The sequence below is a fragment of the Cladophialophora bantiana genome, assembly GCF_000835475.1.
Source record: "Cladophialophora bantiana CBS 173.52 unplaced genomic scaffold supercont1.9, whole genome shotgun sequence".
NCBI classification, from domain to species: domain Eukaryota; kingdom Fungi; phylum Ascomycota; class Eurotiomycetes; order Chaetothyriales; family Herpotrichiellaceae; genus Cladophialophora; species Cladophialophora bantiana.
The window spans coordinates 531,546-545,395 of NW_015971583.1; the positions used below are offsets into that span (position 1 = coordinate 531,546).

Genomic DNA, 13,850 nt, shown 5'->3' on the forward strand with positions numbered 1-13,850 from the left:
GGCTAGCAACTACAGTACCTAGTACCTTTGGGCATGGACCACCACTTTTGAGGCGCCGTATAGAAGAAGGCCTCGACCTAGTCACCAGGTAGTCGGTCAACCAGCCAGCAGAGTACTCTCTCCACTTGGATCGGAGATATATACCCCGTCAAGCACCATCGTCGTGGTCGTCATCGTCATCGCCAACACTTTTTGTTCCACCAAGGTTTGTAAGCGACGAGGGACTCGGCAAGTTGGACATGCGTTCATGATCGACCGTAGAACCCATGTCACGTGTCTATGGCTGACCGTAGAAACTGGAGTCTGTCACAATACCGAAATACCTCCCAGTAAGTACTATCAATAGTAGTATCCAGATACTCATTGCCCAAACCATCCATCCATGTCCGAAAATCACAAGCAATCAATGCCCCCTCAAAAGAAGCACATGCCAGTCCTCGACTCATTGATCCCGTGGCCATCACAGCAAAGCGGCATGCGAAATTCTTCATGACACCTCCCCAGCCTCACTTACTTTTCCTTCTCTTTTCCCTTTATTTCCTTTTTCTTTCCCCCCCACCGAAAACGCGGCGCGAGAAAAAAGAAGCAAGAAGGCGAGCGCACGCGAGCGTAATGATTTCTCTGCAGCTGGTAGAGGAGAATCGAGTCGAGCACGGCGTCCCGACGCGTGGGCGGGAGCGAAACAATAAACATGTCAATCAATGCGAAGGCGCCAGAAAGATAGAAACCAGCTAGCTTCTCACAGCGCAAACAAGCAAGCAAGCAGGCCTTGTCGATTAACTGCAAGACACAAAACAGACAGGGCGAAGGAAGAGGTCAGTAATAATCTCCTTGCGAGATGTGGCACAGAGTTAAAGATGTCGACAAACGGGCAATTTACTAGAGGATCGCTCTGCTGTCGCAGTCGCCGTTGCCGTCGTACTTGGTTGGATGAACAAACTTGGAAGAAAATGCAGCCCGACGATCCCGCCCATGCACGAGCCCCAATTACCAGCCACCGAAAGGGGTGTTAGGGGTGGTAAGGGGCCTAGCTCGCTGGGTACCTCGTACGCCCAGGTGTGCCCTGATAGGCTTTGATCAGCATCGTCTGCAGCCAGCCCCAATCAAGAGATCGCGCCGAAAACTAGCCTGGTGCTTGTAACAGCAGTGGTCGACCATTGGTTTCGCTTCTAGCTTCAAGAGGCCATACCCGTCCGATCACAAGAGATGGCAATGCTATTGTCGACAACTGTTCTGTAATGCTAGAGTTATACACACTGCTTTTCGCTCCGCCTCTGCTATTTCCTGTCCACGCGATGCTGCTCTATATGCTCTTCGGTCCACCTAAAGCTCCACTGGCGTGTCCCGCTAAATGTCACGTCCGAAAATAGGTGCAAGAAGATGGAATTCCATGTCCTTGTTGCAACGCAGCTAATATTTCGTGCGCGAGGGCAACAGCTTCATTTGGTCCATTATGTTCCCTTCCAGTCCAAGCACTCCATAAATCCACTTCAAGATGATGAAGAAACTGTCCGGTTCCTGTTCACCTGCGTCAGCTCCGAGCAATCAAGCACATACCTTGACCAAAAGGGGGGCTTTCATTTGGAGAGGCTGTCACTGTGCTCTGGGGCAACTTACTCCCATATGCTTCTTGCCCTTGACCATTCTCGCCAGCTTCGGTCCGCCGTGTTCCAGAGCAACAAACATGTCATCAATTGGGAAGATTTCGTCGTCGTTACCGTTGACCAGCAGTACCTTGGTACACGGTTTCTCCAGCGTGCCGTCATTCAATAACGAAAATTTGGCTGCGTCTTGGATGAAGGATTCCAAGTCGGGGTAGCCGAACTTGTATGTCAAGGTGTTGGCGAGATCGAAAGGATACTCGAGCTTGTTCACGTTTTCAAGCCACTCCCTGTCAAACATCTGAAATCTACGTCAGTCTCGCGCAAAGGCCGCGATAATACCGGGGGAAATAGAAACACCGTGACCTACATGGTGGCATCCACCGCCTAAGCTAATGCTAGCGAAGACCCGGTCATGGTGCGTGTGGGCGAGTCTGAGTGCATAATATCCACCTGTTGAGAATCCCCAGACAATGATTTTCTTGTTGTCGATCTCTTTTTGCGTGTCAATCCAGTCTAGAACGCTGGACCACTGACGGTCCGGGCTGGTGGGATCTTGACGAAGGGCCGGGGAGTCGCCAGTGCCTGGGATCTCGGCGATGACGGTGGCCACCCCCTTTTGAAGCCAGCCCTGCTGCCACACTGCCAGTTCGGTTCGGTAGCCGTCGAGTCCGGTAATGATCAGGACGCAAGGAGCGGGAGACTGAGGGGAAGCATTCGGAGGGACGAGGAAGTTGACCGGAACGACATCGCCTTCGCCCTGGATTGCATGCTTGTGAGGGATTCGAACTTCTTTAATCGGGTGCTCCATCAGACTGGGTGGTTTCACTCTCGGTCAGCCGTTGCCACCAAACTGCGCACTGGAAGAAACCACTGACGCTGCACCCTTGTAGAACACCTCTTTCCCCTTTGTCCAGGCATATTTTTGCTTCTCTGACCGCGGGGTAGGAAAACGCGAGATACGGTAGACGGCAGAGCTGCGCAGGTAGTACTCCGAGGCCTTCTCTCTCTCACCCGCCTTCTCCGCCTCTTCGGCCATTTTGCTGAGTTCTTCAGCCTTGGGGAAATACATCTGAGCGTACTCATCCCAGTCGTAGGGTTCCTTCAAGCCTTTCTGCAGAGGGACTCAGCGGAGGCATTGAGGAGAGGGAGTTGCAACGGGCACCTTGATAATGTCTTCCGCAATGGGCTCAAAGTCTTTGATGCTGCCGAACATGAATGGATAGACACCCATCGCGCACTATCCATGATTGATCAGTCTTTGCCAGTCGGTCTCACTGAGAACTTGGACGTACAGGTGCCTTCCATTTGGTCTCCCATAGTTTTTGATACGACTCGTGGTGGATTGCAGGTTTCGCGATTGCGTCTTTGATGTAGTATTTTTCCGATGCGGACACCATGGCGTGCAGAGGTGGGATGAAATCGATGTACAGGCAATTGAGAGTGTATCTTCTGTCGGTGAGGGCAGGCCGCGCTGGCAATATATTCTCCTGGTATCTTCAGAAATCTCGGTGAGGGAAACGATCAGCAACGACAACACGGCCCAAACAAACCCGAAGCCGAGTGCCGGTTGGTTCCTCTTGTTGTACGACGGTTAGTGTGGCTGACGAGGGGCTTTAATGGTTCGCTCACTAGTGGGAGGACAACCCAAATGCAGAGGAGATTCAACTGCTAATATCGCACAGCACGAGTCCTAGAACCATAGGTAGGCCCCTTGACTTGGCGGATTTTGACCCATTTTGTTCAAACACGTAGCAAGGAGCTAAATGCTACGGAGTAGGGTGCCCTGAACGGACAAGACACGACTCGGGTCGAGACATCGAGCATTGCGGGGATGCCAGATGAGTGAGTCGTGTGCATGGTGCAGAAAGGCATGGCGAGATGGGTCCCTGGCGGGAAAAATACGCAGTTCGGAGTACCGAGTCCTACTACGGAGGAACAAATAAAGGAGGGGCACGTATAACTGTTGAAGACATTTGGGGGTCCCAGGGTCCCAGGGTCCTAGGACAGCCCAGGGACCATGGATCAGGGGCCAGAACCACACAAGAGGCACCCAAGGGGACCGAGGGACTGAGGAACTGAGGGAGCTTGAGGCTCCTTTGGGCTCCCTAGGCTCCCCAGGCTCCCCCCGGAAACATTTCAGAGGCCACTAAGACGTTTTGAGGCATCAGGTGCTGCACCTGCTGCTAAATTCAGGTCGTCTTAGTCCTCCGACTGATATGAGCAACAAGGTTCCGCGAGAACACGACGCACAATGCTGTAATCAGGCTTCCAAAGTCTCTCGGTTTAGGCCCGGGCTTTGGACTGACGGCCCGCCACTCACAGTCCGCCATCTAACCAAATGACCCATCTCAATCTGGCCCAGACAGTCGTCCCCTCTGGATAATATCGCACGCCTTGTGGCGCTGCCGTTCCAAAGTCTGCACCGAGCAATGTGAGCACGTCCGGTGTTTCGAAAGGACACTCGATCCGGTCGTCGTACGCATTCAACGCTAGGTCGCATGTCTGGACTCCATGCATTCTCGGAGTGCAGGAGATGACCCATCGTCGCCACCAAGCAACCCAACTTGCAACGGCCGCGCATATACTTCGTATACCATCACGCAAGAAACACACAGCCCGCCGCATCGCCAAAGTATCCAGCTAGACAGAGACCGTAGTCAAAAAAAAAAAAACCTTCCCAAAACCATGCAGTCATGTGCTGTGAACACCCAAATCCCGAACGGGGCCCGACTGGGGATCCCCCTTTCTACCCAAAACCAATGCAACCGATACAAGGGTATGTAAACCAGTCGAGGTCGACAGCGTAATCATCCTGTCGACACCCTCATGAAAATTCGTAACAGTCGTGTCCTTGTTTTTGCTTTTGTTTCCTCTTGGAATCCAAGTTTCTCGTCCGCGTTAAGCCTGCAGTCGGGTAGGACTCGTTCGAGAAATCCAAATATATTTGGCGGCGTTGCCTCCCCGGCCCAACCGGTAAACCATCGGTGGGATCGCAGAATCGCTCGTTGCGTCGCCTTTGAGAATTGTTTTGAGGTGCATCCTGGCACGATTCGTAAATGGGTGTTCAGGTCCGAATGCATCCCGACAAACGTCAACCACATGTTGCATCGTCTCGTTGGCTTCTTCTTTTCGGCCAATCTTATTCGAGATCTCGGCCAGCCCTCTTAAACACCGGACGTAGATCTCGCGTTCCTCTGGTCGTGGTAAGGTCTGTGATCGGTCCAGTGCCGCCTTGATGGCTTGAAGCGCCTGCATATATTCATTCATGTGGAAATAGGCTTCAGAAGTCGACCGCAAGGCGTAACAGGCCTCGTAGCATCGTTTGTTCACTGTGGTTTCAAAAGCATCAACCAGCTGCTGGAATCGGACGGCGGCCTCGGCAAAATGTTCTCGATTTAAAAGACCACTTGCAAAGGTCTGGAGTAAGGCGATGGTCTCGGGATGAAAGTACCCTATACTATCTTGAAAGAAGTCGAGGAGCCTGCGCAAGGTGGACTCGGCCAACCAGGCTCGCGATGCTGTGGCATCGTGCATGTGTATGGCAATCATATAGATAGGGTGCTCTTCAGACTCGAAGACGGTTTTGGCCATGTCGGCCAGGTGTTGTAAAAGCATGAGTAACGGTTCTTCATAACCGGTCCCATCATGTCGGATGATCAGGTCAAAGATGTAGATCATGAATCCCACGTGGTCATCCTTCAGAAGGCCTTCGATGAGCGCAAAAGCTTTGTAAAAATTGTCAAACGCGCGATCTCGCTGGCCATTCCATAGAAATGAATAGCCATGGTACATGGAATAGTAAAACCTATCAGCCAGAGCATCGTCCGACGTAGCAGTCCACGTCCCGGTCGTGTTGCGGATGGAGAGATTTCGCGCCGTGAACAAGTTCATGTAATGGTTTTGCATGTTTTGAAAGATGATGTCCTGATATCGTTGGTCTTCGGCCGAAACGGTGACTTGTGCGACTGATGACTCGACAGAAAGCGTTCGGAATGGAGGCATTGGCGGGAGCTCGGGTATATTCAAGACTTGCTGTAAAGCCGCTAGGTGATCGGCGGCGACGTCGGAAGCCCTCAATCTCAAGGCCAGTGTGGGCTTTTCTTGTTCGCTCATTTCCATGGGACTTCTGGTCATTTCAAAGTCGGATGCATCCTGGGTGGCGTTGACCACGTCGTCGTTGGATGACAGAGGCGTCTTGACGTCGGCATCTTCGGGAGATGACAGGTCGCCAGATACTGATCTCTGAGGCTCCAGGAGGCTTGATGGGTCTTTGATACCCTTGCGGTTGAAGTAGTGCAAGGCGTCAGCGAGGGTCACTTGCCGTCCTCTCACCAAGAAGACTTTGTCCTTGTCGTCGCCCTTTTGTTGGAGGCCTTGGCGAACCAGATCGAGCATTTCGTGCTCCTTCTTTTTCTTATCCAGGCCCCATGTATGGAGTCGACTTTTATACATGCGCTCACTTTCGGATCGGAAGCAGTTAGAGCGCTGAAAAGAAGACGAAGAAGGAGACAGGTATAAAAAGAAAAACCAACACAAGAAGGTAAAAGGGGTACCTACGTGGGAGCAAAGTCATATTCCCTCTTCAAGTATTCAGCCACGTCCTTAAGGGTCCGGCCTTCCTCGAAGTATAACTGGGTTATTAAAGGTCGGTGCCTCCGCCACTCTTCCGAGGTGTATGAATTGGAGGAACGCTTTGAGATTTTGCTTTTGCGATCGACAGGCGAGCCGTCGGCAGAAGCCATGACGGAAAAGTGGATTTTAACTGTCAAGGGCGATTTGGCAAAATGGGCGAAAATAATAATCAGTGCATTATATCGAGTGATTTGATGGACAAGGCATTTTGGGATGATAGGGATGTCTCCGGTCGACGGCTGTTTGGAGGGGGGCTGTGCAGGCGTGAACGGTGGTTGGCCGAAACCTGCAACGCGTATGAAGGCTGATGGATAGAGAGCCACTTGGGAGATGCCCAAGAGCTGCCAGTCATGCGTCGGGCGATAGAACCGGTGAAGAGTCGAGAGAGAAGGTGAGGCTGAAATCCAAAGTAATCGAGGCCCAAGAGTTGGAGGTTGAGAGAGAGGCGAGGTTGAAGTTCCATCCACCAAGCCACCAGGAAGAGAAGTTGATGGTGAGTAGTTAAAAAAGTTTAAACTTGCGAGTTTGAGTCGCCTTGACGAATTGCCTGGAAGTCACCGGGGAGAGGGGTTGGTTTTGGCTGTGCTGCTCGTCCGTCCTTTGTCCTTTTTAAACTGCTTGGCTGTCTGGGAATCGGGTTTAGCTTGGTGCCTGTGGGCAGCTGCGTGGTTGAAGGTGGACACTGGAGGGCCTCTTGGCTAGGTGGATGTTCTGGAAGGACTTCCAGGGTTCGGGAGTACCAGGTAGGTACTTAGGTAAGTAGTGCAGGATAGTGCTAACGGGCAGTTGATGCAAGCTGGGGTGGCTTTGAACGAAAGGGTCTGGTTTGCCTGGATCCAGGGTCAGCGTCTTAGCCATGTTTAGGGGACTGGGGAGGGGGAGGAGGCGTGCCTGAATGATCCTAACAAGCAAAAGATGGTGGGGGGGGCCGTGGGAGTCGAGTCATGTACAGTACCCAATCCCTAGTGCCTAAGTATGAACGTAGCACCGTAACTTTCCCAGCTTGGCCCGGCTTGTCGCAGCTTGTCCTTTTTCTTAGCAACAGCCAGATCACAGGTCAGGAGGGACTGAGTGACTGAGGGCCAGAGGGTTGAGGGACCAATGGGACTTGGCTATGGCGGGTTGGTGAAGCACCAGGGATGTACCGTACTCGTACGGAGGAAGTAGGGTGGGGTTTCCGCCTCGCCTCCCCGTCAAAAGCAAGCAAATGCTCACTTGAACACAAATCGCCTAGAAGAGAAAGTGGGCGAGGTTTGTGAGAGAGTGCGAGGGAGCGAGGGAGCGAGAGAGGGGGAGACTGGAGACTGGAGAGGACGGAGACGCGAGAGAGCGCGAGAGGACTATGTAAAAGTGTGTGTGAGAGTTGTCGAGGTGAGTGGGTGGTGAGTGGAAGATGAATGGGTGGTCAATGGGTGAGCGCATGAGTGAGTGGCGCATGCGAGGACCAGGAACAAGGAGACACGCAATCCAATACCCAATACGGAGCCCCAAGTCGGTCTCCGCGTACCTTGCAACAGCAAAAGAACATGAATTCTCGCCGCTTTGGCACCGACAGTGACCGGTCGCTATGGACCATGTGCTTGTAGGCAGGGTACAAAACTAAGTGGTACTGTCTGTCACGGAATATGTACCTCAGACGTGCTCAACACCGTCAAAGTGTCAGCCGTGGAACATAATAAACCGTGGGGGTGAATGACAGAACAGAGAGCCCACTGTTTCCAAGGGACACGGCATCCTCATTCCTACGAACTCCTCCTGTTCCACAGTATTCGCAGCGACTTATTTTTAATCCAGCTTGCATGGTACCTCCCTGGGGCGGGTGGCACCAAAGCGTTAGTGGTTGTGACTTGTGGTTGTGGCAACAAGCAACACTACAAAAGTACCTTTTTCGTTCAGCTCTGTCTAGTTGCGTCAGAGATCAACCGTCGCATTGCCGCCATCGCCCATCGTGCATTTACGCGGGTGGCCAATATGGACCTGGGCTGGATGATGAAGACTGAGTAATGCATACAACCTTGGCCTTGCATAAGGCACCATTATTCCTCCTCCTGTACCGCGTATGTACCCATCTTCAGAGAGACTGCTATTGACATGACCCAGTTCTCCGTCCTTACTCCGTCCTGTCAGCCCATCCATTCCTGCCACCACCAGCTACTACTACTGACCGTCTCATCAATCTTCCTCTCCTGGGCTATCAAGCACTTTCCTAAGCCGTCCATCTTCGCGCCTATTGTGATTCGCGCCCCTGATCACTGTCTTTGTCAGTGCTGCATCTGACCGGCCCGGAGAAGCTCCATCAATCCGCCCATCCTTAGTGTTCTTTGTCACAGACCGCTTGCAAACAGGAAAGGGGTAGGGCTTAGGCCATGAATACGGCCTCCGATCAAATCCCTTGCTTCTGTCCTATCCCGGTAGCTAACTGGTCCAGGGAAAGTGCGCCACCCGTCTCATCTGGTGCCGGATGGCTGGTCAACTTATCCTCCTTCACCATGTCATCATTGTCACTGTCGACTCGGCTGTCGACCGATACGATCACGATATCACGTCAACCATGCTTTTCTCAACTGCCGCGAACCACACACTTCCGCCTCTGACTGTTGCCAAGGCTTTGCTAACTACTCTACCTGCACTGTGCTTTTCCTGCTGGCTCGTGCGTTGCGCTTGTTAGAATGGAGTAAAAGGTGAGGGCTGCGGACATGCGTGCGGAAAAATGATCATGCGAATCCCGGATGACGAAAGGAGTCTTGGCGGTACGGCTCAAATTTTCTTGTCTCTCCTCTTCCCCTTTCGCTTTCTCTGTCATGGAGAGGCTAGTGGGAAGGGGCTCTCTTCCCTTTACCGACATGCAGGGTGTATTTGAAACCCACGTTGTGATAATGGTGTCCACTTAAACCACCTAATCAGAAATGGATCGGAAGTGCTCCCCTGGAATAGGCAATCACCCCGGAGTTCCTGAAAATTTTTCTTCTCCTGCTTCAGACCCTCGATTGTTCATCCCTCGAGGTCCAGAGGTCCTAACTGGTTGATAAGTAACCCCAGTTTTCTCGGACGAGACACGCATGAAACTGCTTATATGAGACAGCGGTCACACTTCTCCCGACCGTTGAATGTGCCCCAGCGAGCCAGGCACCATCAACACAAACTCGACCCCACATGCCAAATTGGTTCCCAGTCTCATTTCCATGACGACCCATTCTCTCCTGATTGTGACTTGATTGAGATCCTTCCTGGCCGTCACCTGGCCCAAAAGAGAGAACACAGTTTTTGTTAAGGTTGACTGTCACCTTATGAGTACACAGGAGAGAAAGGAATTCTGCTTTAAGAATGTAGGATTTCCGCAACCTGAAACAATAATTTCCGCTACTGTGGCGGTTGAAAGGGTGAGCAATATCGCCGTTGATGGTGCAATGTGAACAATCATCTTGAAGAAACATGATTCTGTCAGATGTTGCTTTCTCAATTCCTACCCGAGTCGTCAAGGTTCGAATGGGTAACTCGATCGAAACTGGATAAGATGCGCCAATCCGACCATTTTCCGATACTCTCTTTATGTGGAGGACAACAATACTGCTTTTCCCGAGCAGCAGCAAACCCTTCCAGGACAACCTCATCCACAAATCAGGTCAGATGAGTATGAATTGTATCATTTGGGACCGAGGTCTGAGACGAGCATGCCCATCTTGATTAATCATAATCATATCGCGGCCTCTCCATATCAGCTCTTTACTGACCTTCTCTGAACAAACTCCCTCCACTTCACCCAAAGCCTCAACCCCAATTCAACACTTAGAACTAGAAAATCACAATGGCCTCCACGGAACAACTTCCCTCTGGTCTCCCAGACCCAACAGTTCATATAACAACCCACAACTCCTCTGGCAAAGCTACACTCTACTCTTCATCTCAGAATCAATGGGCTTGGTTCCCCGAAAGAGCCGTGGGGTTCAATGTAATATATACCACCTCATCCTTTCCGGCCTCGCTGAATGGGGATGCCGACATTGATTCCCACAAAGCGACCATGTCCAGCGGTAAGCTCGGACTCGTCAAGAAAGGCGGGACAGTCTGCCGTATCGTTGATTTTGGTCCGGGCGGCACTCCATTGATGCATCGCACGCAAAGCCTGGACTACGGAGTGGTATTGGAGGGAACCATCGAAATGGAGCTGGACGACGGCAGTGTGACTCTTTTGAAGCGTGGGGACATTGCTGTACAGCGAGGGACGAATCACGCGTGGAGAAATCCCAGCAAGACAGACTGGACGAGGATGTTGTTCGTCTTGCAGGACTGTCAGCCGGTGCTTGTTGGGGGAGAAAGGCTCCATGAAGAGCTTGGGGAAGGAGGAAAAGATATTCCGCGAAGTGGCAACGATGATTGAGCCGTGCTGCATGTCCCGGCGCTCGCTGGCCAGAACCAAACGAAATCATTTCCTTGGATCTCAGGCTCCGTTTTGTGTAGAGCGACATGGACATCTGTAACAGGATCGTTTCCTGCTTGACAATTCGCCCATGTCACAACCGCTCTCACTACTCAAGTGAGCTTGCTCTTGATTATGCCCAGAAGCGATGACTCCTAGGTCTTACTCATCCAACCGAGGAAACCGGCAAGGCACTTCGAACGGGGTGCGCATAGGTCAAGTGATTTCCCGACCCTCCACGCCTCCTCCCTTTCTCCATTTCCCGAGCCATCGCCACGGGGTCTCCAGCATTCACATAACTGCGCCTCATCTGTGAAGAGGCTACGGGGAACTTGTAATTGTGATCTTTGTCGGATAATCAACAGAAGGGACCCGTTTCTTCGACGGCTAGTCCTCATGTTGGCCGGAGCAGGTCGACCAAGGAAAGCCTGCAGCCGATGCAAGAACCAAAAGGTATCGCAGATCAACAAGCACGTCGCCGTCTTGTCTGGCCGAGTCGTCTTGACGTTCCATGTTTGTTTATAGGTCCGCTGCTCGGGCGAGAAGCCGACTTGCAAAAGATGCCTGAAGTCGAACCACGTCTGTCTTTACAAAACGGGCGAGGAGCGACGGAGGCCGAAAGCGACCTCACATGCAGAGAGTACCGATCCATTGCATTCGTCGTCGCTGTCTCCATCTTGCTCTAAGACGGCTAGAACTCCCAGTTTTGCGGCCCAGGATGGAACGAAAACACCGGGGCCGACATGCTGTAGGCCTACAGCGGTGAGACCGAGTCTTCCGCTGGTTCAAAGCTCCTATGTCGGCATTCCCATGACCCTCATCATGAGTCTCGTCGACGTCTACTACGCCAATGTGTACAACGCCTCTCTTTTGCTGCACAAGAGACTGTTCCTCGAAGCAATAGCAGCGGGTACTGCTCGTCCTCATGTCGTCCTCAGTGTTTGCGCTTGGGCTTTAAAGTGGGACAAGAGGATCCCCCATCTATTATGATACTGCGGGAGCATTTTTCTGATCCTTGAACCTCTAGTTTTTATCGGGATCCAAATGACCGGTCAGTCCTTTGCAACCACGATTTCAGCAGGGAGTGGGCAGGCCAAGCAGGCAAGCTTGCGTTTCAAGAAGTCGAGAATCCGACCGAAGAGCACATTGTGACGTTCATGAATCTTGCACTCTTCTGGTACAGTCAGGGCTCATGGCGGAGATCTGCAATTCACAAAGGTTTGAGCAAAAACAACGTTCACCTTGGACCATGTTTGATCTCGGCTAACTCCAGGAGACAGGCAGTGCTGCACAGATCGCCCATCTTCTCGGGCTCGGAACCGATATGCCGGGCAGAGAAGACTTGTGGGAGTCGGAAATACGTCGCCGTCGGTTCTGGGCTTGTTATCTCATGCATTGCCATGCCATCGAAACGTGCGCTGTGTTGACATCTGCTGAAAATACTCTGAAGCTCACGTTACCGTGGCCAGAGGAGGATTTCAACGTGGGCACCGCCATCCACCCCAGAGTATGTTTGAAGTCAGGGAACAGCAATGGCAGTATCTTTGGAGAACTGATCAAAGCCTTGACCTTCTGGTGAGAAACATCCTCCAAATATGCACGAAACCCTGCAAACTGCGCACAACAAGTTTGCAGCCTGCGCTAACTCTCCACTCGAGGTGCGAGGTGAATGCTCTGGTCAAATCTCCAGAGTCCAGCATCAGCGAGAGACTTCACGCCATCTACGCGCTCGATGATCGGATATCAAATTGGTGGACCAAGCTTCCGAGCTCGCTTCAGCTGACGGTTGACATTGTTCCAGAGGTGCCCGACGAGGCTCTTCCCAACCTGTTACTCCTCCACGTTGTGCACCACCAGTGTCTTTGCGCTCTCCATGCTTCGGTCGTGCCTCTGTTTTGCTGGAGTGCAGCAGATGAGACATGGTCCGCGGCAAGACAGATGTCTGCGCAGGTGGCCTACGACCACGCCTGTGCTGCCTCGGCCCTCGTCGATGCCGTCCTGTCGAACTTTGCTCGGCTCAGCGCAATACCGAGTTTCGTCGCCTATGCAGCGTACTGTGGCGCAGCCATACAGATCCCCTTCATGTGGTCCACCGAGCCAGCCGTTAAGCAGAGAGCGTACGAGAACGTCAGGGCGAACGTCAAGATGATCTATACTCTGGCAAAGTATTGGAAGTTCGCCGCCTTGTTGGTGTGTCCTGCTGCCCTCATTTGGTTGTATGCCTGGACGGAATGCCGTTGTGTGGACCTGACGGACCAGCTGAACTGACAACCATCGCTTGAAAATACATAGGAGAGCCACGTGCGCTACATCTACCAGATCCACGCCAAGAGCCCTGTCATTCTCGAAGGCGAGCCCAAGTTGATCCTTGATTCGAAGAAGCTGATGAGCTTCCGCGGCACCACCGCGGTCCACGCCAGAGAGTCCATCCTCGGACACAACCGCATCCTGTGGAGGAACGGCAATGTTCTCCCCCGGCCGGGCGAAGAGGTCGCGGACCTTGGGGCTGAACAAGAAGGAGAAGTGGAAGGAGGGAGAGGTGGTGAGTCGCTCATAGACCCTTCTCCATCAGCAGTCGAGATTCCCCAGAGGAGAGAGCTCTTCGAGCCTCGGTCTCCATCAACGCTCTCGCTCCTCGCCGAACAACCGGCCGCGCCTCTCGCCCAACAAAACCAACCGCGGCCCCCGATCCCTGGAGTCTCGCTACCATTGCAAGTACCATTACCGTTGTCGTCACCATACGCACCACCACCGCTGCCGATCATCGAGCAAACACCAGGGCTCGAGTTCCCGTGCCTGGACTTCTTCCGCCCCTTCCACGACCCCGAAATGCTCGATCTCTTCCCCAACGGCCAGGCCATGGACTTTTCGCTCTTCGCCACGAGTCCTAGGGTGGGTCTCGGCTTTTTGGATCCCTGGCCGGCCACGGTGCCAGGGTGAAGCTAAGCCACGTTAAGGTGGGAAATAGGAGATGGGATATGGGAGCTATGGGGAGAGGGACGACTTAACCAATCTTAATTCAGATCAAGATTTTCAACGTAGTAACTAATAGGACCAGTCGGCGTACCTAAAAGGACTAGTGAAAAAAATATATCAGATATCACCATCTGAGACGGCCCCCTTATAAAAAGGCATGGCCCTGTCATCATCATACTGTCAATTGAGCTACCGCGTAATATACGAACAGCAGCCTATCC

At 52.5% G+C, this 13,850-nt stretch overlaps 4 protein-coding genes across 4 annotated transcripts; 2 read left to right on the top strand and 2 right to left on the bottom strand.

The window, feature by feature from the left end:
- Positions 1–1,410: 1,410 nt before the first annotated feature.
- Positions 1,411–3,001, bottom strand: Z519_06487 (uncharacterized protein; the record flags this gene model as incomplete). Its single annotated transcript, XM_016764227.1, has 6 exons — positions 1,411–1,518; positions 1,618–1,902; positions 1,972–2,416; positions 2,480–2,715; positions 2,767–2,841; positions 2,897–3,001. 6 exons carry the CDS (start codon positions 2,999–3,001, stop codon positions 1,411–1,413), a joined length of 1,254 nt encoding a protein of 417 aa, XP_016619309.1.
- Positions 3,002–4,502: 1,501 nt separating this feature from the next.
- On the bottom strand, positions 4,503–6,346 carry Z519_06488 (uncharacterized protein; the record flags this gene model as incomplete). Its single annotated transcript, XM_016764228.1, has 2 exons — positions 4,503–6,063; positions 6,162–6,346. 2 exons carry the CDS (start codon positions 6,344–6,346, stop codon positions 4,503–4,505), a joined length of 1,746 nt encoding a protein of 581 aa, XP_016619310.1.
- Positions 6,347–10,041: 3,695 nt separating this feature from the next.
- Positions 10,042–10,614, top strand: Z519_06489 (uncharacterized protein; the record flags this gene model as incomplete). Its single annotated transcript, XM_016764229.1, has 1 exon — positions 10,042–10,614. The coding sequence occupies one exon, from the start codon at positions 10,042–10,044 to the stop codon at positions 10,612–10,614; it is 573 nt and encodes a 190-aa protein (XP_016619311.1).
- An 861-nt stretch (positions 10,615–11,475) lies between these two features.
- Positions 11,476–13,593, top strand: Z519_06490 (uncharacterized protein; the record flags this gene model as incomplete). Its single annotated transcript, XM_016764230.1, has 5 exons — positions 11,476–11,612; positions 11,681–11,871; positions 11,934–12,228; positions 12,312–12,843; positions 12,946–13,593. The coding sequence occupies 5 exons, from the start codon at positions 11,476–11,478 to the stop codon at positions 13,591–13,593; spliced, it is 1,803 nt and encodes a 600-aa protein (XP_016619312.1).
- Positions 13,594–13,850: the final 257 nt, after the last annotated feature.